At 37.9% G+C, this 25,912-nt stretch overlaps 1 protein-coding gene across 1 annotated transcript; it reads left to right on the top strand.

The window, feature by feature from the left end:
- Positions 1-814: 814 nt before the first annotated feature.
- Positions 815-24,102, top strand: LOC131152314 (probable ATP-dependent DNA helicase CHR12). Its single transcript, XM_058104138.1, has 12 exons — positions 815-1,190; positions 2,394-2,550; positions 3,894-3,958; positions 4,500-4,688; positions 5,036-5,185; positions 7,273-7,671; positions 8,365-8,624; positions 8,721-8,939; positions 20,717-20,924; positions 21,006-21,159; positions 22,036-22,641; positions 23,071-24,102. The coding sequence occupies exons 1-12, from the start codon at positions 990-992 to the stop codon at positions 23,766-23,768; spliced, it is 3,306 nt and encodes a 1,101-aa protein (XP_057960121.1). The 5' UTR covers positions 815-989; the 3' UTR covers positions 23,769-24,102.
- Positions 24,103-25,912: the final 1,810 nt, after the last annotated feature.

Here is a 25,912-nt window from a genome sequence, read left to right as displayed (position 1 = left end):
TTTAGTCCTTTTTGTCTAAAATGTAAATAATAATTGAATTTAAAAAAGAATTCAAACTTATATTCGTTGATTGAACTTGCAATTTGAACTAGTTTATCCAAATCAACCGACTCGTTGATTTTTCTCAATTTTATTGAGATTGTTATGTTACGAATGACATTCACCTCATCCCAAAAAGTTGGTTGGTTCCAATATGATCAACAAATATTTTGTAGTTAGTGTTTTGATGATATGTATTATGATTTATAAGTAAGTCTTAATTTTTTTTTTAATGTTTTTTAAACTAAAAACACAATTATGTTGTTACGAGTGTCGATGGTTGAGCCAAATTGATCCGCCTAGTCAATTCGAGATTGTAGTTTTCGATTCACTTATCTTTTGATTTGTTTGATATTATACTTAACTGGCACATTTTCTCAATTAATTTATTAAGTTCATATTATTTTTCTCCCGCAATTGAAAGAAAAATGTAAAAAAATGGTGTTTTGTTAAGAGTAATTTTTTTTGACAAAAAATTTACTTTATTAAACAAATTAAATGTCAAGAAATTCTTTGCTTGTTTTTTTGAAAAATTAAACAAATAGAATGTCATATTCTAAAAATTGAATTTTAACCTTTAAAATATTTAGTCCAAGTACCTTTTTTTATAGGAGAGATAAATTATAAATTATAGTTAATTATAATACATAATATTATAAAAAAATAATATATATATATTTATTTAAGGGGCAGTTTTGTCATTTCGTGGGTAGAGGTGTGCCCAAGCCGGTAAAAAGAGGACTTTTCCGTAATTCGGCACTATTCTGGTTCTTGTAGAATCGGAGAGAGAGAGAGAAAACGAACCAATACTCGAACTACTAGAGAGAGAGGGTTTTTGGCGAAGGCAAAGAGCAAAGCGGGGGAGAGAGGGCCGTTTGTCACCAAAAATTAACATAAACCCCTTATTCAAATTTCTCCAATTATATAGCCGTTAATATACGGTTCCCGCCATGGGAGCTCAGCCGGAGAACCCACCCGCCTCCCTCGACGACGTACAGAAGACCAGAACCTTGATCTGTGCCCTCAACCTCCTCTCCCGTAACCTCCCCCTCCCTCCCGACGTCCTCCACACCGTCTTCTCCATCTACAATGACCAGGACGATGGCCCCCTCGCCGGATCTGACCACGCGGACCACCTCGACGGTGTCTCGGTATGGTTCTATCACTTCCCTTTTGTCCTTTTTGTCGGTAAGGGGTTGCACATGGTTAGGGTTGAGTTGTTCCTCCTAATCTGCGGTTTTTTTTTTAGCTTCTATGGGTGAATTGGTGTTTTTTTGGGTTCAAGTATGTTGAAAATTCTGCTTTCCTTTGGCTTTTCTTACCCTTCTTCGTCTCCTGTATTGTTGAATTTTGGGGTTAAGTCTTAATATGTACTGAGAGCCCCTCAAAGGGGCTTGGACATCCCCATCATACAAAAAAAAAATATTGTACTATGATATTTATTTTAGCATTTTTCCCTAAAAAAAGGGCTCTATAATTGTTATTGATGATTTCCTTTGTTTCTTTTCCTTGTCCCTGATGCATCTGATTGATTTGAGGAATACTAGTGCTTAGGTTCCGAATTTGCCTTCTGAAAAAAAAAAAAAAAAAATTAGAAGACGTTGCTTGTTTACTAGTTGTTGTAGTTCCAAGGATTGTGCGCATGCATGAAAATTCAGCTATGGAGGGTTTTTATTTCTCATTTTCTCCATTCCCTTGTGTCTGGTGTGCGCATGTGCGCAGCAGGGCATGTGTTTCTCAAATTTTTATGGCAAATGGTGCAGCTAGTCCTTGTTGTTTTGATTCTGGCATTTAACTTCTTTAACTTGCAAAAAATTTGCAATGTGATTTGATCATTAATTTGATTAATAGACATTAACGCATGATCAGAGCTGTTTAAAGTACCTTTTTGCCCCTATGAGCTGAGAAAATAATTTGTAGGTCTTTTTTTATTTTTTTATTTTTTCTGTAGCTTAGAGGCAGAAAAGCAATTTTTAAGGGTTTATGGTTTTCAAATAGAGATGTTGCGGATGCCTGTGAAGTGGGTCTAACACGTAAGTGATAGGGCGATTACGCAGGCAGTCCACTGAAGTGTGTATGTTACAGTCTAAGACACGTTTGGTCAACTCTACTGATGATGTAGGGAAAAGGAAACACGTAGTTGTAGAAATGCCACGACCTTATTTCATGCCACAGCCAATTCGTACTCTATCAAATTGCCTTACGAACGGTAACACAATTCATAAATAGATTCATGTTAGTAGCAACTGATGAGATATCCATGCAAAATGGTCATAAGCAGGGAAAGAAACCACAATATTTATGATTTATCTCTCACTTAGATTTGGAATTTTAATATAATAATTATGTTGCAGGATGGTCCTGAGATTTCTAGAGCAGGGGATTTAATGTTGGATCTTGAGGATGCATTGGTGAAACAACGTCCAAATTGCATGTCAGGTTTTGGATTGTTGAAATCAAGGGAAATTCGTTTTCAAAGCCAGATTCAGCGTCGGTTGACTGAACTTGAAGGTCTTCCTTGTCTATAAAGAAATTTTCTATTTTTATTAATTTTTTCAGTATTCATGAGTATTGCCCCCTAAGACTGATTATAGGTTGTGGGAAACTTGTGTTGAATGAATTGCACCTTTATAGCATTTGCATTAGATGATGCTGTTTTTAGACTTCTAATGATCAGAGGGAAGCAAAAAAATCTAGATCATTTAACTTATTGTTTGGTTATCAGTTATCACTAATGATTCTTTGCTCTGATTCATGAGAAATGCTATAGAGTTTATCTTGCAGGGTACACTGATGCCTGGGGAAAAATGGAATTTTTTGGTTTGTAAGAAGGGTCACGCACTGTTCTTTTCCTCATTTTATCATTGCTTTACTTTAACTAATTGAAGCCCCAATCCAAATTTTTTAAGTGTTGGAATTTTTTTTTTTTTTTGGTTAAGCTACTGTGGGTTTGTAAACATGGAAAAATGATACTCAGCTTTGCACGTGGAACATAAAGGGAATAAGAATGGCTCACTAATATATTGTTGTAAGACCTGTGCATGATATTTTGTCAGAGCTCAATTTTGACATTGTTTGTAAACCATCAGAAAGTTGGTGAGTTTCTAAATGCTAAGTTAAAGCTTATGCTCAGTGATTTTTTTATTTTTTATTTTCCTTTAGATTGCCTATTGGATGGCTTTCTGCTCTCAAGCGCGTGCTGGAGTTTCATATTTTAAAAAAATCGTACTATGAGTACGGTATTGATCGACTCACTTAGAGAAGTGCATTGAATGATGATGGTCCCTTTTTAATTATTTATGTAATCTTTACCCTATTTCCTACTTGGTTTTTACAACACTGTTGGGTATTGTAAGTTGTCTAGCTGTTGTTTCTAGTTAATTTTATTTTATTGTATATTTGTGCCACTGATCTTACAATGAGAGTATTTTTTTTTTCTCTGTGGTGCTGTATGGAATCAATTTAATGTACCTTCCAAGTAATACTTTATTGGAAAGATATTCTTCGTGAATCTGGACCCTTGATTTTTCTAATATTTATGCTGAACAATGTGATTGGAAATTCTTTGTCCTTCCAAATTGATCTTGGAATTTACTAGCTAATCCCCTAAGAGCCTTTTTTGAAGTGCTATTTTAGGAAATATTCTTACATTTGATCCAGTTTTTACGTTGAATAGGGCAATTACCACTACAGTGAATAAAGAATATTTCCTAAAATGGTAATGTTAACAAGTGTCCTTGGGGCGTTCTTTAGTATGATATGACCCATTGATTTTTACTAGATTTGTAGAGATATATCATTTTTTTTCAGGATACAGTTATGAACAGATTACTTGTGAATTCATGTTTAAACAGAATTACCTTCAAGCAGAGGCGAGGACCTGCAGACAAAGTGCTTGCTTGAACTTTATGGATTAAAGGTAAGATTGATGCTAAAGATGGTTTTAGAAATCTTTTTAAGTGTTTACATTGATACGAATTTTATAGTTATATTTTACTGTGGGTCTATGGCAAGTCATATGAACTAGCTGAGGCAACATTTGGATGCACTCTGTGAACAATTCTTGCCATGAGAATCTGTTCAGCCAAGTGAGAGAAAATTAAAAATTTAGAAATAGAACTGCTAGTTTGTTTTGGTCTTCTCCCCAAATAAAAATAAACTTTTTTTTCTGAATTTTCAGAGTTATTCCACTGAGTATCTAATATGTTACTTTTGAAATACAGCCTGAATATTGAGCCAGCTGGCTATATAATGCGGTATCCTATTTTGTCTTCCATAAATATTCAGACTCTTATAAATGCAGTTTAAGGAGCTTTTTCTACTAATAATGATTGGTGAAACATTATTCTTTTCGTTTAGCTATACTATTCACATGCATGTGTGTGTTGGTATTTGGTTTTCCATATTACTAGGCTATAACATTGATTCTGCCCTTCTGGGCAAGGACTTTTTTCTGCCAGCTAGCAGAGTTGCAGAGCAAAGTTCGTTCTGATGTCTGTTCAGAGCATTGGATTCGTGTGAATTGTGCATATCCTAATAAACAATTGTTTGATTGGGAAATGATGCGGTTCCGTCGCCCATTTTATGGTGTGGGGGATGCTTTTGCAGTGGAAGCTGATGATCAGCTGAGGAAGAAACGGGATGCTGAGGTAAATTAGTAGAACTCATGCATTTCTTTCTATAGCTTAGAAGTTTCACTTATGCAGAACCAATATCAGAAGATTTTAGGTGTATGGGCTTTGTTGTGAAATGAGATGACACTAGCTATTTGATGGCTGGTCCAAGATTTTTCTTTTCTAAATATCTTAGGCCTCTGATATCTTAAGTCTATTCAGAAGGGAAGAAAACTAAGATGGTTACAGGTCAACATTTTTTTTTTAATAAAAAGGGAAAAAAAATGTAGATATGAGTTATAGGTCATCTTAGCTGCCAATGTTTAAATTGTTAAAAATGACTTTCAGATATGCTGCTGATGTCGCAAAATATTTTGTTGCAGAGACTGTCCAGGTTTGAGGAGGAGGAAAAGAACCGTGTGGAGACCAGGAAAAGGAAATTTTTTGCAGAATTACTTAATGCAGTCCGTGAATTCCAATTGCAAGTACAAGCTGCTTTGAAACGCCGGAAACAAAGAAATGATGGTGTTCAGGTTTTGCTACTCCTCTGGGCCTGCTTTTTATGGCTTGCAAAAAGTTACTAGAATGCAAAACTGACACTTGCAGGAAATGCAATTAATAAAATAAAGGATCTGTAGGATGGGAGACTTGGTTTGGAATCAAATTGAAAAGCTGGAAGACTAGTACAGTATCTAGTGAGGAATTCTGGTTTAAAAAAATGGGAAAAAAGGTGGCTTCAAGAAAGAAAAGAAGAAATTCTTGCCAATTTTTTACCAATCACTTTTAGTCAATGTCAAAAGGCTTGGTTGCTGTTACAAAAATAACAAAGACAGCTACGAAGCCTGTATCCTAACTATTTAAAATTCGTTATTTGCATTGATCTTTTCTCTCCATTCAACTGACTTTAAGGACTGCCTTTCTACTAAATTAAATTTTATTAATTTTTTTTACTGCCTTAACCCATGGCCTCCTCGGTCTTCCTTTTCTCCTAATAGTAAATTGATTTTTGTATTGAATTACAAATCGAGAGGAATTGCAGATATCGTCTAAAAATGCCAAATAACTTTCAAGACGGAAGTTATCCCATAGATGCTGTATTCATGCCTGTTTGAAATGCGAATCATATTCATTCCTATGGGAATGGGAATGAAAAACAAGAGATACTTTTTCTCGAAATATGGATAAATGGAAGTTTAACTCTGAAAAAAGCTGTACATGCCTGTAACATATTAACCAGTTGTCTCTTTTCTCTGCAATTAGTGCTACTTCAAACTTCAAACAATTGAGTCATTTCTTATTTTATATCTTCTTTTATTGCCACTTATCTCATTATCTCAGCTGCACTAGTTCTCTAAGGCTTGGTAGTTACCAACACTTAAAAACAAAAAAACAAAAAACAAAAAACTATAATGAGAAACTTGTTTCCCCATGAGTTCAATAAATGATTCTGGTTAAAAATTTCTTAGTTCTACCAATATTTTTAAAATGTTTCCCAAGTGCATGGGCACATATTTGGAATTCTCAGAACCTGATGTCAATCTTATGTACTAGGAATAGCAACACCCTTGGGATCTGTAAATTGGCACAAATGTTCCGAAACATGGTACCTTTATGCCCTGGAATGCGAAATAGAGCAGTCTGAAGTTTTACTTCAGCATATTCTGGCTGAAAGATATTTTTCTTATTATTTAGTAAAAGTGGATAATCATATTTTTGGTCATTATTAATCTACAACAACAACAACAACAACAAGCCTTAAGTCCCACTAGGTGGGTCGGCTACATGAATCATTCACCCGATCAAGAGTGTTTTCCTCTATTAGATTAAGGGATATTAAATTCTTCCTTACTACCTCATTCCAAGTTATTTTAGGCCTTCCCCTACCCCTTTTCATGCTAGACACAATAACCAACTCACGTCTCCTTACAGATGCTCTACTAGGCTTGCGTTTCAAATGCCCAAACCATCTAAGCTGCCCCTCCCTTATCTTATTTTCAACTGGTGCTATGTCTAAATTATTATGTATATGTTCATTTCTTACTTTATCTTTTAATATTAAACTACTCATCCACCTTAACATTCGCATCTCAGCAGCTTTTATTTTTTGGTCATTATTAATCTATTTACTCAATTTTCACCATTAGTTTAGTATACCCCTAATGTTCCACATTTTATAGCATGTTTTGTATGCTATCCCATTGCTGTTCCTGAAACAGAAGGCACCAAGTTCAGGCTAATGTAGGTCAATCTAGAAATTGCCATGTATGTTACTATTCAGGCAACGGGATGCTTTTGTTTTGTTTCTTTTAGAAAACAAAAAAAAAAAATTAAAAAAATAAAATAAAATAAAATAGGCCAATTCTAGGTGCATGCTTTTTTATCATTGTGGATTTTGTTTTAAGGTTCAAATGGTAGCATTAAAAAAGCAAAGATTTAGATAGGATAAAACAGTATTACAAAGGTAAAATACTAGTCTTTTAAAATTTTAATGCACGATCCACCATGCTATATCTCTTCTATGGGATAATTTATGGTGTCGTGCATAGTGTGTAAACATGCATTGCATTTGCTTCAACAACTTTACTGAGGCTGGAATCATTCAATGTGTCTCTTTTAACAGGCATGGCATGGAAGGCAAAGGCAACGTGTTTCTCGGGCAGAGAAATTGAGGTTCCAAGCTTTGAAAGCCGATGATCAAGAAGCATATTTGAAAATGGTGGAGGAGAGTAAGAATGAAAGATTAACAATGCTTCTTGGAAAAACAAATGAGCTTCTTGTCCGTCTGGGTGCTGCTGTTCAACGCCAAAAAGATGCTGAAACAGATGGCATTGAACTTCTGAAAGGGCAAGAAGCTGATTTGCCTGAGTTGTCTGGTACACAGAGTGGAACCCCTGGAGAGCCATTTCCTGCGGAAGATTCAAACACAGTTGACGCAGGTTTTGATCACCAAGTTAAGACGGGTGATCTGCTTGAAGGTCAGCGGCAATATAATTCAGCTATCCATTCAATTCAAGAAAAGGTAATGATTAAAACTTTATTTTGTCGTATTTTATTTTTCTGGATCTAATGGAACTCATTATGTTCAACTCGTAAGTGATTTATTTTTGAATGTGTTGTCCTGCTCCATAGATGAACTATTGCAACTATAAACTGCAAAGTTTCACAAGGATATGGGAAGAGTCTTTGCAACTATATGAGAACAGTCTTTGTGACTATGTTATATGAATTGTTAAAATTAAGGAAAGATCATGGATATCTTTGGTGCACTGGGGATGTGGCCTCTTATTTATTTATTTATTTCCTTCTCGTCAATGCCTTCTAGAAGTTGTTATTAGGGAAATTATGGATTGAAACTGCTAATATTAACTTCCCCATCTACTGGAAATGTTTGGGTTGTTTTGGTTATTGAACATTTAAAATTGTGTAGACTTGTGGTTGATCATGATTAATAAACTAATTTTTGTCTTAATGGATTAAGTAGTCTTAGTTCAGTGCCTCAAATTGTGTCCACTGGCAGAGCCACCCACTCCGAGTAATTTTTTTGTACTTCCTTTATCTTTAGGCGTTTTTTGCTAGTGAGCTTGAACTCCTTTGCATATAAATGTTTGCTATTTTAATGAATTGCAGTTGCATGTTCCATTGAACTTATCTTGTATTAGAAATTCTTAGTCTTACTAAAAACAAAATTTTAATTCAATTTCAAATTCTATAGGTGACTGAGCAGCCGTCCATGCTTCAAGGTGGAGAGTTAAGAACATACCAGCTAGAAGGACTTCAGTGGATGCTCTCTTTGTTCAATAACAATTTAAATGGAATCTTAGCGGATGAGATGGGGTTAGGGAAGACAATTCAAACCATTTCATTGATTGCATATCTCTTGGAGAACAAGGGTGTGGCTGGGCCTCACTTGATCGTGGCTCCAAAGGCTGTACTGTCAAACTGGTTTAATGAATTCTCAACGTGGGCTCCGAGGTATGCACAATGTTCATTTTGAAAACCAGCATGTGTATGTGCACACAATCACAATGTTAAGATTGAAATCACTTACAGATGGTCTTCCTGATCCAGTATTTCAGTTATTCTTTATGATGGGCGTCTAGATGAGAGAAAGGTCATGAGAGAAGAGTACTCAGGAGAGGGGAAATTCAATGTGCTGATCACACATTATGATCTTATTATGAAAGATAAAGCTTTTTTGAGAAAAATTCACTGGTATTACATGATTGTTGACGAAGGACATCGGCTAAAAAATCGTGACTGCGAACTTGCAAAGACATTTGAGGCAGGGTATGCTACTTTCAAGATATGGGCTCTGCTTATATGATTATTATTTTTCATCTTGTGTAGGACACCTGACCATTGATGATGTGTATTATTTTTTCCCTAATTTGTCTGAATTCCTTATATCAGACCATGTTTGTCTCCTTGGATAGCTATTTTTATTCTGCTTGTTACTGTTTGTTATTTGGGTACCACATTCATATTATCCCTAAGATCCAGATTTTGGCACCTTTGAGACCCTAAGAACCAATATTCATTTCTTGATCAAGCACATTTAAAATGTTCCACTAATTTCATTTTCAAATTGCAGTAAGCTTGTTCACATGGAAGAATTGTGATGTAATGGGTGGTCAAAATTAATTGCTCGAGGATTACTTTTATTTGTAATATCTTCTACTTGAGAGGAGTTAGTAGCCTATTAGGGTTGTTCACATGACTGCACGCACTGGCTGAATAGACTGGAACCAATTAATTTTGGCAGTTTCAGTCTGTATTTGGTGAAATCTTGCTTGTGAGAATCGGAAAACCGAGTGATTGGTTCTTTATCTAGTGAGGCCGTATTGCTTCTAAGTCGTAAGTTCCTAACTCAATCATTTGTGTGTGTGTGTATATTTCATACACTCCAGACTCTCTTTGCTTCCTTGCTTTAGCGGTTAAATTACAATATTGCCAGCATGGTGTGGCTTTGACTCCCCAAACCCCTTTCTTTTTACTCATTTCTTATATCCCCCATTTTATACTTCAATGTTTCTTCTTTTCCTTGTCCCGCCTTCCACTTTCTGCTCTTCATTCAGCCCTTCCTATTCTGCAGTGCTGGCTATCATTCAATATATCTTCTCTCTTGTTGGACTTTACAATTGCCATACATCTAAAATTGATCCATTTAATTTCAAAGCTGGATGATTCTGTGGAGATCTCTCACCATTAGCACTTTGAAGGAGAAGGTTGTTGAGAGATTCGATCAAAACCATTTGAGCTTAGTGGATCCTGTGGAGATCCTTTTAGTTCATTCTAGCTACTTGTAGTCATGGCTATTTGAGATTGAACTCTATCAGTTGCTTGTTGAACACTTTTATTTTCTTCAAAATTACATTCCTATTTGGTTGGAATTTATAACACTGACCCGAAACCAATCAAATTTCTTCAAACTGATAATTTTGGTTTTAGGAATATATGGTCAGTGCTAGTCTGAAATTTCTTTGAATTGATATGTTCAGTTTGGTGTAAAAATCTCCTCCAACACTGACTAGAAGTGACCACGAACACCCCTAGAAACTATAAGATACTGGAGAAAATGCCTCTGCAAGGATACTTGGACTAGGAATACCTGAAGTGGCATTCAAAGAATATATAGAAACATTATTATGGCGACTATGGCATTTCTTTTCCCATTTGATTTATGGGTGTTCTCATCATAGCGTCATACTATTGAATCTGTGGACAGTTACGTGTTTTGTGTTTGTCACTTTGTCAATTCTGTTGCATGATACTTTCTGGGATCTTTTGACATGGTCACTAGATTCCTTTTACATCCAAAATTCTGACATATTTCTGCTGTAATGCTTATGTAAGAAAATGTTATTACCATCAAATTGTTGTTGTTTTTTGTAGCTTTATGAGATATGCAACTTGATCTATTTGTTCCTAGCAATTTCCAACAGACTTTATTTAAGAAATGTAAGCCAACAATTTGAAACTGGTAACTAAAGTCTTATGAAATTTTTTTTCCTTGTTTAGTGTTTTGGAAATCCACTTGTTTGAATTATCATATCATGTTATTGCTTACCAAAAGATAGGATGCATATATATTTTTCATAATTAAGTCATGTTTGAAATTTGAAGTACTTACAAAGGCTTTGTATTGGCAATGTGGTAAATGTTGCCCTGATCGGTTAACGTCTAAAAGTAGCATGAGGAGGTAGTAGGGTGTATTCAGTTTTGGCCAAAACCGAAATTTTCAACCAAATGGATGAGTTTTTTAAAAAAATATAATCATAAATAAATAAAACCTGCTGATTTTTTAATTTAATTTTAAAAAAACTGATTGTCAGTTCATTGGTTTGGTTTGTTTTCCTTGATTTTTTTAAGTTCTCAAATAAGAGGGGCTCAAATTAAAAGCCCAATAGCCCTTTAAAAAATTTGAATTTATAACTACATTGGTAAATTCTTGGGATTGCTAAGTAGTAGAGGCCCAATTATAATGGGCCAACAGCACAAACAGGCAAAATATGCCCAAAATGGGGCTTGGCCTAATGATGGTAAGGGGCAGGGGTGTGCTTTTTATAGAGGGAGAGGCCCAGTACCCTCGTCTGGAGGTAATTCCCCCTGCTTTGAATGGTTAAATCAATCATTTGTCCTTGGGGATCTGACATTAATCCTCTCTAATTAGTGTACCTGAGGCTACTGGGCACGCAGGGATGACGGTCGTGGGCGTCTCCCACCTCTATAAAGTGTTGCTCCTTCCTCACTTCTCTTAGCTATATTTCTCCTAAAATTTTGAGAAAAATTAAAGGTAATAATACTAAAAGAATTTAACATAATGATTGAAACCTGAATAATAAATATAACAATCTCTGAAGATAAAAAAATAAAAATTGTAAATAAAAATAATGTATGTGTTTTGGTTTTTTTTTTATTGAAACGAAATCAAAGACCAAATATTTAGAAAATAGAAAATGGCAACTGAAATGGAAATACTTCTGTTTTTGCCTTATTTTTGGTTTTTTTGGTATTTTTTATAGACCTCTAGGTTAGCAAATAAATATAGATCCCACCTGGTTGGATGGGATGCTAGTCAATTGACTCGAGCTCATATAACGGATTACTTATTATGGAGGAACGTCGAACTCTTTCTCTCACACACACACACACACAAGATTTTGTAGCTTGAGTTTGAAACCTTTGAGTTTTGTGCACAAGTTTGGGTAATAGAAAGGGGGAGACATATAAAGATTTTGAAGGATAAATAATGAGATTTGGAATATGGCTCATTGGTCCCCTTTGTGTTCAAAAATACAAAAGATGCTAAGGAGGTGCTCTAAGAGGAAATGGAGCTTTGAAAGGGCTGAAATTCTACTGGATTGGTGGCATCCTGCTACCTGCAGAGAGCGGCTTAAAAAATTAACTCAAGGAGCTCTGAGTTTGCCCCTTGTGCTATGCGGTCCATCCATGGGAGGGAAAATTTAGAGAATTATGTACTCGGTGTTTTTTTTTTTTTTTTTGTGGGAGTTGTGGATTTAGATTGGGTTACCAGACAAAGGACAGAATTCAGATGGGCTCAAGTGAAAAGCTTTGGTAGGAATTGAGGTGAGCAACTGATGATTGGGCAGTTCCATGGTGCATTGCGGGGAATTTTAATTTCTTACACTAGAGAATGTGTGAGGCATCTAGGTTGGTTTGTCATGATTCTGTTGATTTTGTTTACTTTGAGGCTTTGATTGATCTTTCTCAGGTCCCTTCCTCTCTTTTAGAAACCTGGAATAATAAGACTTGACTTTGAAACTTCAGGGCTTTGGGAGAGTCCATCTTACTTTCTCAACCCCCCTTCCTTTCCCACGACCTTGAGGGGGATTCAAGAGGCAGATACTTGCCCATCTCTGCATCATTCCTTCTAAGCCTCAAATCCCACGAGTTCATCCCTTTCCATGCTGAGCCAATTGCTAGTTGTGTCACTGGGATTGGTTACTAACTAGATCTTGATCCTTCAGGGTTGTCTAACCACACCACACATCCAGTCAAAAGAACACTGCTCCTCCATTCCAGTCCTGATGTCAAAGACTAATCTAAAGAAGAAATTTATCCACCACTTTCTATTTTCTAATATTCTTCCATAGGCCTAAACCATGTGTTCTCCAACTCTCTTTAACCGACCAAAGATTAACAAAATTTTGACTCACTTCTGTTCTCAAAAGATTGTTTTTTTTCCTGCATAAGTCTCCACATCCACTTCCCACACAAATCGTTGTTCATTATGTGAAGATCCAACACCCCCTATCCTATTTTGTCAAGAGGATCTTTACAAGCCCCCATCTTACTAAATTATATCTATGGTCTCCTCACTAGTGCTCCAAAGGAATGTTTTATGAATATTTTCCAACCTTTTCACCATTGAAACTAGAATGAATAAAATTGACACATAGTAAATTGTTAAGTTTGATAGGGTACACAAAGTTAGCTTCCATCTTTGGATAGAAGGCATTGTTTCCATCCCGCCAATTTTCAAACTTTTCAATCACGGGGTAGAATTTCTCTTGAGAGGAAACTTTGGGTAGGTTTTTAACTAAAGATAATTTGATGAAAAGAGGTTTGTGTATAGTTAATAGTTTTTTTGTGTTAGGATACGAAGGAGACAGGCAACCATCTTCTTTAACATTACAAGTGGGCGAAGGTTTTATGGAGTTGATCTATGTGACTTTGGGCATCAAATGGGTAGCAGCTAAGAAGGCTGATCAAGAGATTGAAGCATGGAAAGGCTCTTTATGTAGGAAGAGGGATGGGATTCTCTAGGATGCAATTCTTTGTCCCTTTGTTGGCTGGTTATGTGTCACAGTCCAACTATTTTCACACCGTTATGAAAGGGTTGTGCGCCGCTAGCTAAAGCACTCTTGTTTAACTAGCTAGACTATTGTTTACCAACATTCATCCACAAAACACTTTCATTAGCATTCAATCAAATGGCAGCGGAAACAGTAAGCATTCAAGAAAGCAGTGGCAAGCCATCAGTAAACATTGAATCTATGAAATTCATTAACAACACCTCCATTGACATCGTGTGTTTAGCGAGGGAGGCAAGTAGGCTAAACACGTTGACAATGGCTAGTGAGTTTTACAATGACTGATGAACACTCACCCTCCCCTAAAGAGCTTTCTAGGCCATTCCCACTCTAGCACTAGGAAATATCAAAGTGACCGAGGAGTCATATTGCCTTATTTGGCATAAAAAGACACTACTAACAGAAAATAACCCTACGCTAGTATTTACATGATGGAAACCCATCCTAAGCACACGAGACAAGCGGTCACAGGCAAGCATAATGCTCTGAACAAGCTTAGCTCGTGACATTCTCCCCCACTTATGCGGTCGACGTCCTTGTAGACTTTGGCGCTAGGTACACTTCAACTTTTTCCACAAATGGTTTCATATCTCCCGCAAAAATCCAATTGATTTCTTTGTAATCAAGGCATTTCCACTTCACTAGGAACTTTTGCCACTTCTTCCTTGAGGATATGAACTTTCTGTCTGCAAGTATCTCTTCAACTTCATGTTTGTCAGGTTGCACTGTCTTCAACTCTGCTCTGTTGGACTAACTTTTGCTCAGGTCATTGGTGTCGGCGTTGCACGGCTTGAGGCCTGACATGAAACTGCGGTCTTCTCCCCTGATCTGCCCACTTCTTCATCTGCTTAGAAACTTCTCCAGATAGGCTCGGGCAAATTCTGCATTCTATCTCCATTCTCTGGTGAAGATGTACACCCTGGGACTCTTTCGTCTGTACGGCTCGCCCACTGTGTGAGGTAACAGCGGCTGCTGGCATGTAACAAGCTCAAAAGGGCTCTTATTGGTTCTTGAGCTCCTTTGGGCATTGCCACAGAACGGAGCCACATCAAGTAGTTGCACGCCATTCTCCTGGTTGTCGTTGACAAAATAGCCCTAGTACTCTTCTAGTAGCTCTCTGAATCTCTTCATCTGTCCGTCTATCTATCGGTGGTAACTCAAAGAGATGTCAAGATGTGACCTGAATATCATGAAAAGTTCTGTCAAGAAGTTGTCAGTGAACATTAAGTCTCGGTCACAAATAATAACTTGGGGAATACCCCAATGTTTCACAACAGTCACAAGGAACAATTGTGTCGTCTCCTTTGCCGAATAGTACTTTGGTGCGGCCATGAAAGTACCATACTTCTTCCGCTCCCCCTTGTCTTGTTGGCAAGTGAGACAAGTTCTGGTATAATCAACCACATCATCCAGCGTGTGCAGCCAACAATACCTCCCTAGTAGTCCTGTCATTGGAGTCATTCTCCGCGAATATGAATTTCCTACAATATATAGTAAGGCCAAGAAAGGAACGCAACTCCTTCACTTTTGTAGGGATCTTCCATTCTTGAATCATCCTTACCTTCTCTAGACGCCTCCGAATACGACCTTGTTCAACCACATGACCAAGGAATTTGTTGCTCCATTGAGTGAAAGAGAACTTCCCTTTCTTCACATACAGATTGTTTCCCCTTAGCCTGTTGAACACCTTCCGGATGCTCTTCATGTTTCCTTTGAAACAACATCAATGCTCCCAACGGTGCTTTGGAAGGGCAAACACTTCCTGCTTCCAATTTATCAAGCTATTTCCCCAACTCTACTATCTCTGGAGGCTCCATACAACATGGCCCTTTCAGGTGGTTCCACTTATGGCAACAACTCGATCTCATGTTCCACAGTTCGTCGTGAAAGCAAATTGTGAGGCATCTTATTTGGAAACACCTCCTTATCCTCATCCAACACCGCTTGGATGGTCATAGGCTCCAGCTCTTAGCCTACTTCTTTGTCTACCACCACCGTGGCTAGACGTGTCTGCTTACCCTGACCCATTCCCTCATTGAGTTGTATGGATGAAAGGGACTTCCCGTCGTCTCCTTTCGTTGCAACGACTTGCACCATATACAAGTGATCTCCCATCAGACACAAGGAACCAGCCGAAGGCATCAGCACTGCCCTCTTCCCCCTTAGGAACCCCATTCCTAGAATGACTGGAAAGTCATCCAATGGCACCGCTGTGAAATTCGCATGACCTTCCCACTGTCCAAGCTTTACAGTCACTTGCTTGGCTACTCCCAGAGTAGGGTGGGCTACAGAATTAACAATTTTCATGCGTCCGGTATCCTTCTCTAAGGATAAGTTGAGTCTCCATGCTTCCAACTACGAAACAAAATTATGAGTAGCCCCTGTATCCACCATAGCGCGGGTACTCTTCCCATTTATCCTCAAGTCCATAAACATTAACCCTCTTGCTCGTGTAACTTTTGGTGCTTTCGCCTGCTTTTCCAATGCGCTTACCAACCGCATTGAACCTACCCTCAGGGCATCATCCTTTTCCTCCTCGCTTTCCACCACTTTTCCCAAAGTGGAAGCTTGTAAGGCATTGAGTAATCCCTTGTGTTACACTCACTCACTCTGTGAGGTCCTCCACACAAGTAGCACAAAATTTTACTCTTCCCCTTTCCATTGGGTGTGTTGAACCCTGAAGACGACGAAACTTCCTTTGAGGTTGATGATTTAGAGTCGGCTCCCCCACTCTTGGGTTTGCCTTTTTTGAAAGACTTTCCACTGTTTCCCTCTCCGCCAAACCGTTTGGACGAGCGTTATCATCACCAGCGTAGTCAGTCAAGCGTTCTGCAGCAGCTTGTGCTGTTGACAAGTTTTAAACCCTTTGCCTATGAAGTTCAATTCTTGCCCACGGTTTCATCCCCTTTAGAAAATAGAACAACTTGTCCTTCTCTGACATATCCCGAATATCCAACATCAAAGCAGAAAATTGTTTCACATATTCCCTGATTGACCCCGTATGCTTGAGATCTCTCAGCTTTCTCCTTGCATTATACTCATTCTTAGGAAAGAATTGGGGCTTGAGCTCTCTCTTTAAGTTTGCCCAACTATCGATTACACAACTTCCATTTTCAATTTCTTTATACTTGGTACGCCACCACAGTTTGGCATCACCAACCAAGTACATGGTCGCAATATCCGCCTTTGCTTGTTCTGAGGCCATCCTCACAGCGCGAAAGTGCTGCTCCACATCAAACAAGAAGTTCTCTAACTCCTTGGCATCTTGGGCACCCCCATTCGTCCTGGGTTTTGGTTCCTTGGTCTTGCTAACTCCCGGAGTGTTGGAGTTGCCCATAGCAAGAACCATCAGATTCAGCTTTGCATCTAGATCCACCATCTGAGATTGCAAATTTTCCACTGTATGGTGAAAGTCCTCTGACATCTCACCTAGCAAACTTGCTTGATGCTTTTGTGATCCCATCACTTCATCAACAAGTTCTCTCATCTAGGCCACCTTTGCGGCCACAATATTGGTTGTTGCCTCAACCTGTGCTTCCAGCACGCTGATCCTCTCAGCATTGTTTGGTGCCATGGTCACTTACCAAAGCTATCCAAATCCCACAATGAAGGTAACTAAATTCTCGTAGCAACTGAGCCTTGGCTCTGATACCAAGTGTCACGGTCTGACTATTTTCACACCGTTGTGAAAGGGCCGTGCGGTGCTAGGTAAAGCACTCTTGTTTAACTAGTCAGCCTATCGTTTACCAACTTTCATCCACGAAATACTTTCATTAGCATCTAATCAAATGGCAGCGGAAATAGTAAGTATTCATGAAAGCAGTGGCAAGCAAGCAGTAAACATTGAATCTACGAAATTCATTAACAACACCTCCGTTGACATCGTGTGTTTAGCGTGGGAGGCAAGCAGGCTAAACACGTTGACAATAGCTAGTGAGTTTTACAATGACTATTGAACACTCACCCTCCCTAGAGAGCTTTCTAGGCCATTGCCACTCTAGCACTAGGAAACATCAAAGTGATCGAGGAGTCATACTGCCTTATTTGGCATACAAAGACACTACTAGCAGAAAATAACCCTACACTAGTATTTACATGATGGAAACCCATCCCAAGCACACAAGACAAGCGGTCATAGGCAAGCATAATGCCCTGAGCAAGCTTAGCTCATGACATTATGGGAAGAGAGAATTTATTGGTGAGAGAGAGGAAGAGAGATATGCTATTAGAGGAGAGAGACAGAGAGGGAGAGAGAGGAGAGGAGAAAGTTTATATGTACATGCAAGAGAGATAACATCACAGCACCCTAAGGTCAACTTCACTTTTATTTATGAAAATGACAAATATAACCTTAACTCACTTAACACTCCCCTCAACTTGGAGCATATATATCATGCTTATCAAATTGTTACAAATATATAAGTCACTATAAAACTCCCCTCCCCAAAGGTTCGGTAAAAAATCTGCTACTCAATCCTTTGATACCACTGACTCTGTATGAATCACATTTTTTAAGAGCTTCTCTTGAATAAACTGATAGTCTGCCTTGCTTGAACTTGGTTCACTCGTGGAATTACAGTGTAGATACAATATAAACAGCTACGTGATAATCATGTATAAGATTCAAAGGCTGTAACTGCATAAAACCAAGTTCTTCTAGTGCTTTAGCCAAATCAACTCACATAGTCTGCCTCACTTGAAGTTGGTTCACTCATGGAATTCCAGAGTAGATACAATATAGACAGCTGCTTGGTAATCATGTATAAGATTCAAAGGCTGTGACCACTTCAAAAAACTAAGTTCTTCTAGTGCTTCAACCAAATCAACTCACTTCTAGTGTGCCATAGCTCTCCATTCAGCCTCAGCAGTTGATCTAGCAACAGCAGTTTGTTTACAACTAACCAATATGCAATATCAAGCAATGGATCTACTATCGTCTGGAGATCTAGCCGAATCTGCAGTGATATGACCTTAAATCTTGAATACCTTGATCATATAGAACATACCGCAATTTTAGTTCACTTTTTTGAGATACCTTAAAATCCAAACTGCATCTTAGTGACTACTAGTTCATGGAGCATAAAAAATAGGCTAAAACACTTCTACAAAAGATAATAATTTATTCTTAAAATAAAAAGTTTTCTCAAGTTGAGTCCAATTGAACAAAATTACGAGTATGTCACTGTGATAACGACGACTAGAACAAGCCTTAAGTCCCTTTATGTGGGTCAGTTATATGAATCTTTTTCCGCCAATTCACGCAATCAAGGGCGTTTTTTTTGACAACTTAAAAGCTATCAAAACCTACCTTACTACCTCATTCCAAGTTGTTTTAGGTCTATCCCCTCTTATTGTATTATTTATAATGACTAGCTCGCCCTCTCTGGTGCACTACTTGTCCTACATTTCAAATGCCGAAACCATCTAAGTTGCTCCTCCTTTGTCATATCTTCTACCAGTGCTATGTCTAACTTAATGCAAATATGTTCATTCCTTAATTTATCCCTTAATGTTATGCCACTCATCCACCTTAGCATGCGCATTTCAACCACTTTTACTTTTTGAGTGTATTGTTTCTTAGTTGTTCACTATTCTAATTCATAAAGCATGGCTGGTCTTATAGTCGTCCTATAGAAGTTTCCTTTTAATTTTAATGATATTCTACGATTGCATTGCACACCTGATGCACTCCTTAATTTTACCCAACCTACTTTGACACTATGTGCTACATCCTCTTCAATTTCCCCCTCCACTTGCATAATAGTTCCAAGATACTGAAATCTATTTGTGTTTATTTCTTGATTTTCAAGTTTAATCTTGTCTTCAATATTCCTCCTTACATGGTTGAAATTACATTTCATATATTTTGTCTTATTTATACTTATCCTAAAACCTCTAGACTCTAAGGTTGTTCTCCAAAGTTTTAACTTAGATTCTACCCTAATCTTACGCACATCAATCAAAATAATATCATCTGCAAATAACATACACCTTTTTAAAAAAAAAAAAAAAAAATACACCATGAGATCTCATTTAGGCTATTCCTAGAAAGTTCATCAATCACTAAAGCAAATAGATAGGGCCTCAAAGTTGAACCTTGATGTACACCTATTGTGATTGGAAATTCTCTAGATTCTCCTTCTGCAATCATAACACTAGGTGCTATTCCTCTTTTCTAAAATTCACCATAGAACTTCCCTAGGTACTCTATCAAATGCTTTTTCTAAGTCAATAAAAACATATGCAAATCCCTCTTCTTTTCTCTAAACTTTTCTACTAATCTTCTTAGTAGGTATATCTTCTATTGTCAATCTCCCACCGTGTGATAACAATAGCACTCATAAAAAGTGCCCTGAGTCGTAATAGATTATTCGTTGAATATTTGAATCCACTAAAAATAATAATTTTTTTTAAGTGCTATATATAAAAGCACTTTTTTTTTCAATGTGCCAAACGACACTTACCGTGCACAAACACTTGTTTTAAGTAATAAGTGCTATAAGCATTTTTTTTAGGTGGTGCTAAATAGGGTCTTAACTCATAAAAATACTCTCTTTTTTTCTACTTGTAGAATTCGTAGTAAATGTCGCCAAACCCATATCCATGTGTAATTGCTTAAATTTGGGAATCAGTGCCTGATATTATTTATTCTGCACTCTGTTGATGCATCTGGTTGGATTTTTGAATGGAGTATTGTTTCTTTAAGCAAGAAAGAATAGACAATTTATATTTTTTTAATGGATAAAGGTGTAATTATCTCTAGCATGTCTATGCAATGTTACAGCTGGATTCTGATGATTACCTCTAGTTTTCTTCAGTCAGCTTTCATCTTTCTTTTTTTCCCCAAGTTGATTTGAAAAGGATATTTTTCTTGTAAATAATTTTCTCCTTTTTAAAATCAATTTAGTTCATCTTCTTGCAGTATTTGAACTTGTTAGTTGCTTCTTTGCATTTTTCATGGCAAACAAAAAGTTGACCTACTGCATCATTCTTCATCTGCATTGACAGTCTCATTGGTATGTCATAATTCATTCGCTCTCTCTGAAGGTGACGTTTGAAGTCACCTGAGTTCTATAGTATGTACTGTGTCCTATAGCACTTGTGAAGTTTTCTCTTGCCCCTGTGCAACTTGTTTCTTTAATTTCCTTGGTCTTTCCAAGACATTTTTTATATATATTTTTTTGCAGAAAAAACTAAATGTGCTTTTTGTTACTTTGTTTTTGTATGTAGCTATCGTGTTCGGCGTAGACTTCTCTTAACTGGTACCCCAATACAAAACAGTTTACAGGAACTGTGGTCCTTGCTAAATTTTCTTCTCCCACACATTTTTAATTCAGTTCAGAATTTCGAGGAATGGTTCAATGCACCATTTGCAGATCGCAGTGATGTTTCTCTTACTGATGAAGAAGAGTTATTGATTATTCGTCGTCTGCATCATGTCAGTGTTGGCTGTTAATATGTTTGTCATCTTATTATTTTCATTTACTGTCAATTTTTAATGCAACTTCTCATTTCCCAGGTTATAAGGCCATTCATATTGAGGAGGAAGAAAGATGAGGTGGAGAAGTACCTACCCGGAAAAACCCAGGTCATACTGAAATGTGATATGTCAGCATGGCAGAGGGTATATTATCAGCAAGTTACAGACTTGGGCAGAGTAGGGTCGGGTACTGGTATGTGGATTCTTCCCTATAGCTTTGTGCTGTGCCTTTGTTTGTTTGCTTGTTTTTTGGTGTTTTCTCTGATGTAACCTGATCTATAAAATTTAGTTGTGACTTCATTCAAATACTGGACTTGCCTGAATCATGGACGATCTTGAATGTGGTCTAGACATGACATTTGCGTAAAGCGCTTGTGTGGGCATGTCTGTATGCACTTGCATGCCTGTTTGCATGTGAAGAATGTGAGTGCCTGTTTAGTAGTGGAAAATAATTTTTAGTTTCCATTTGCAATTTTTGAAATAATTACAAAACTACGACTGCCCTTTCATAAGAAGGTTGATAGAACTTTTTTTTCTAATTGTTTTCCAAGGAGTTTTATTTTTCCATTTCCAATTTTTGAAATAAGAACTACCACTAGCTTTTCTAGTTCTCCAACATCTGATTAAAAAGGTCGTAAAACATCTTTTTGTTGTTTTCCAAGTTTTCTATGCAATTGTTGGAAAATTGGAAAACAAGGTGGCTGTTTTGTAATTTTTTGGAAAAAAAAATGAAAATGAAAACTATGTTTCACAATGGAACTTGTCCTCTTGAAATACTAATTTTCTTGGGGATTGGTCCTTGTTTGAAGAATTTTAGCATAAATATTACCCTGACAAATGACATTTTGAGCATTTTGTATAGTGAAATGGAAGCTTAACTGTGTTTTGGTTTCCTTTAATCTTTTTTGAATTGGATATTCATGAATTTTTTGTGTTATTAATGTCAATTTCATTTCATTTAACACAATAGAATTTGGATATTATTATATTGTTTTCATGTGATCAAAATCGTGTTTTAAAACATCCTGTTATGTTATTCCATTTTCATTGACAAGTACACAATTTGCAGGATCTGGGAAAAAATCCAGGAGTTTACAGAACCTGTCAATGCAGCTCAGAAAGTGTTGTAACCACCCATACCTGTTTGTGGGAGAATATAATATGTGGCGCAAGGAGGAGATTGTAAGGGCATCAGGCAAATTTGAGCTGCTTGATCGTCTACTCCCAAAACTCCGCAGATCTGGGCATAGAATCCTTCTTTTCTCTCAAATGACTCGACTTATGGACATTCTTGAGATCTATTTGCAAATTCATGATTTCAAGTATCTTAGACTGGATGGATCCACCAAAACTGAGGAAAGAGGTTCTTTACTAGCACAATTCAATGCACCAGACTCTCCCTTCTTCATGTTTCTTTTGAGCACTCGTGCTGGGGGTCTAGGTCTAAACTTACAAACAGCAGATACTGTTATAATCTTTGACAGCGATTGGAACCCTCAAATGGACCAACAGGCAGAGGATAGGGCCCATCGTATCGGGCAGAAAAAGGAAGTGAGGGTTTTTGTGCTGGTTAGTGTTGGATCAATTGAAGAGGTAATCTTGGAGCGTGCAAAACAGAAGATGGGCATCGATGCCAAGGTCATCCAGGCGGGTCTGTTCAACACAACTTCCACAGGTTTGTCATGATATCGAATTCATGCATGTGCTTATTTTTTGGAAATAAAAAAGAAATGGTTTGCGTTTGTTCATTGTTGCCACAAAGCAAGTGGATTAACAGGCACTGACAGGTTTGCAGCTTCCTGCTAACTGATAAAAGGAACATGAATATTTACGTGTATAAATTGTCGTGATTGTTTTTCAAACTACAAGATGTCAGCTCATTAGGAACCCATGGGGCAAATATTTGGCCTCAGCTGTCAGGAGGTTTTGCTAGCAGAAAAGCATGATTCTCTGTCCTGTCTTGATTGCTATCCATTGCATATTTAAAATGAACACTGTTTTGCTCCTCCAGTCCTCCCTGCCCAATGTCACTTTTTATCTTTTTAGTGAGGCAGTTCATCTTCTTTTGTCTTTTTATTAAGGCAATTCATCTTTGTTTGCACAGCTCAAGATAGAAGAGAGATGTTGGAGGAGATAATGCGTAAAGGCACAAGCTCACTTGGAACAGACGTGCCTAGTGAGAGAGAGATTAATCGCCTTGCAGCTCGATCAGAAGAAGAGTTTTGGTTGTTTGAGAAAATGGATGAGGAGAGACGGCAAAAGGAGAACTACAAATCTCGTCTCATGGAAGAGCATGAGGTACCTGACTGGGCCTATTCTGCACCTGATAATGAAGATCAAACCAAAAGTTTTGAACATGAAATTGGCAACCTCACTGGAAAGCGACGAAGAAAAGAGGTGGTGTATGGCGACACACTTAGTGATTCTCAGTGGCTGAAGGCTATGGAAAATGGAGAAAGTGTGGCAAAGTTTTCGATTAAAGGAAAGAGAAGGGAGCACATTCTCTCTGAGGGCAATGAATCAACTTATAATAATGCCAGGGCAGAGAAAAAAGTTTCAGAATCCAGACATGAAAATGCATCCGTTACAAGTGAGGGCACAAGTGTGGATACGTTTGGGTCAGCCCCCAAGTTGTCCAAGTCTTTTGACAAACCTGAAAATCAGGGGGTCGACAGAAGCGGCTTGAATGGGGAGATCTTGACATGGAAGACTCATAAGAGGAGGAGATCAAGCTTTGCCTCGAGTTCGACGTCTGATGCCAGGGGGCCAAATACAAGTGGCAGAGGAAATGGGTGGCTTTGATTGGTATAACTAGGCTAAGCATGATTTAGTTGCGCCTTCACATAGCAAGATTGTAGCTTGGGATTTCAGGTATAGCTTTAGCTGTGGGTTTAGGCTTCCTTTTTTTTTTTTTTTTTTTCAGCAGCTCCTGGGCAACAGAAAGTTGAAGTGATATTTTTGGCGATCTGCCACTTCCAATTTATTTTGATAATTTAGAAGTAGTGCCATTTCTTAGCATATCGTGTACAAATTGTAAGTTCATAACATGTAATTGCTCTCATTTTTCTTAATTTTATGTATGATTTGATTGCCAATATGACAGACATGAACATCGATAAAAAAATTTCAGTTTACCAGCGGATATTTTCAAAGAATGTACAGCACAAAATTCTTAGATTGCAACTCTCTTGTAGATAAAATATTAATGCTGTTTCTTCTATGTTTGATGGGAAACATTATGTTTCATTTGAGTAGCCTTCTCCATTAGGGCAAGCCAAAATTTTGGCAGGGTTTTCAACCCTCATGAATACGTAATTGTGTGACTATCGGTGACTCATTTTCTTTTTATCCTAATTTATTATTATTTTATAATAATATATTAAATAATACTCTATTTTGGAAAATTATTTCCTCATTGACACTCTGGTAATCTCGCTATTTGATTTAAACAATAAGGTAGTAGGCGGGTAAACCTTGCTAGAGCGAGTTGTGCAAATCCTCAAATCTTGCTACTTCATGTAGCGAGATTTGTACCTTCCCACTACAACATTTCTCTGGCAGGAGTTGCAGAAGTGGGTTTACTCCTCATCTTTACTGGCGGCGAGGACGACGACCATGTTTGTGTCGAAGTTCGTTTCGTTGACATCAGAATGGTGCGACTTGTTCCCATTTGTCGGCGCCGAAGCAAGATGCTCGCCAAGAAGGCTCCGCTGAAAATTCACTATTGCTGGCTTTTTTTGTTCAAACAGCCTAGTGAGTTTTTCACCCAGAAAAGAGAAAAATAGAGTAGAGCACTCCGGTCACCGACCGCCAGCAAACCTTTTATTGAGAATAAAACTGCAGTGTCTTTCTTGCCCCGCTGAGGTTCTGCTTGATTTTCTGCTAGCAACAAAGAGAGGGGGTGTGTTGAATTTAGATGGGATTTTGATGTTTGAAAAAAGGGAGATTTAGATAGAAATTTTCTTGAAGTAGGTGAAAATCAAAGTGGGATTTGATGTTTGAAGCAAGGAATTAAAAGCAAGGAGAAAAGTGCAAGGTCTCTGTTTTCTTTTTTAGGTACGTCCAGGGTGTCCACGTTCGTTTTACGGTCTGTGACTAATCCCACGCCCTGTGTGGCTGGCCCCACAACCCACAGAGAGGGTAAATATTCAAGAGCCCAACAGCTGAATCGAACCCGGGAGGCGGAAACCCATTGACCTCGTGAGAGGCACTCCCAGAATTCACTCAACCAACTGAATCACGCCCTGGGGGCCAAGGTCTCTGTTTTCTTGTCTTGAGTTGTGGTTGATATTTTTTCCACGGCAATGGAGAAAAGCCAAAGCCTCTTTCAAGTTTGAGAGTAATGTTGTGGAGATTCCAACTAGAAAAAGACATGAAAAAAGCTTAAAAGCATCTTCTCTGCCTCACGGATAAGGAACTTATTGAGGATTTCACTTGTGAATTTGCCCCACATTGGAAAATTAGAGTGGATGATGGGTGCTTATATACATGGTTGGGCCCAAGATCCAATAGGCTTAAGCTTTTGGGTCAAGTTGGTGTTCACCCATGTGTATCAAGCCCACACATAGGCTTCTCCGGTCCTAACAAGTGGTATCAAAGCCGACGGTTCGTAACTCTGGGTGAGTGATATCGTAAAAGTCGAGACATGAAGTTAGTTCTCCTGACATGCTAATAGTTGGAGGATCAAGTGTGTGACCGAAGCCTATAAGGATCATCTAGCCTGGGAATGGATTTGAATAGGGTCAAGACGTCAGAGGTAGGATTGGTTCGGAAGCACGTGAAATGCAATTCGAGGCATATAAGGGACCAGTGGTAAGGCCCACTTGAGCATCTGTTAGGGAATTGAGCTTACTCTCATAAGGGAGATGATTTCCATTCAAGGGGGAGCAGTTGGAACTCACAAGTGAGGGGGAGATTGTTGAGAATTCCACTTGTGAGTTTGTCCC

The sequence above is a fragment of the Malania oleifera genome, chromosome 3 (genome assembly GCF_029873635.1).
Source record: "Malania oleifera isolate guangnan ecotype guangnan chromosome 3, ASM2987363v1, whole genome shotgun sequence".
Taxonomy (NCBI): Eukaryota; Viridiplantae; Streptophyta; class Magnoliopsida; order Santalales; family Ximeniaceae; genus Malania; species Malania oleifera.
The sequence above is the reverse complement of the archived record's forward strand: the minus strand, read 5'-3'. Positions and strand labels throughout refer to the sequence as shown.

Bases quoted from the DNA above. Each gene is read 5' to 3' on its own strand.
- LOC131152314 (XM_058104138.1), top strand. From the start codon at position 990: ATGGGAGCTCAGCCGGAGAACCCACCCGCCTCCCTCGACGACGTACAG. The intron at 3,959-4,499 runs GTAAGATTGATG...TTTTTCTGCCAG, and splicing joins TTGAACTTTATGGATTAAAG to CTAGCAGAGTTGCAGAGCAA. The intron at 22,642-23,070 runs GTTTGTCATGAT...TTGTTTGCACAG, and splicing joins GTTCAACACAACTTCCACAG to CTCAAGATAGAAGAGAGATG.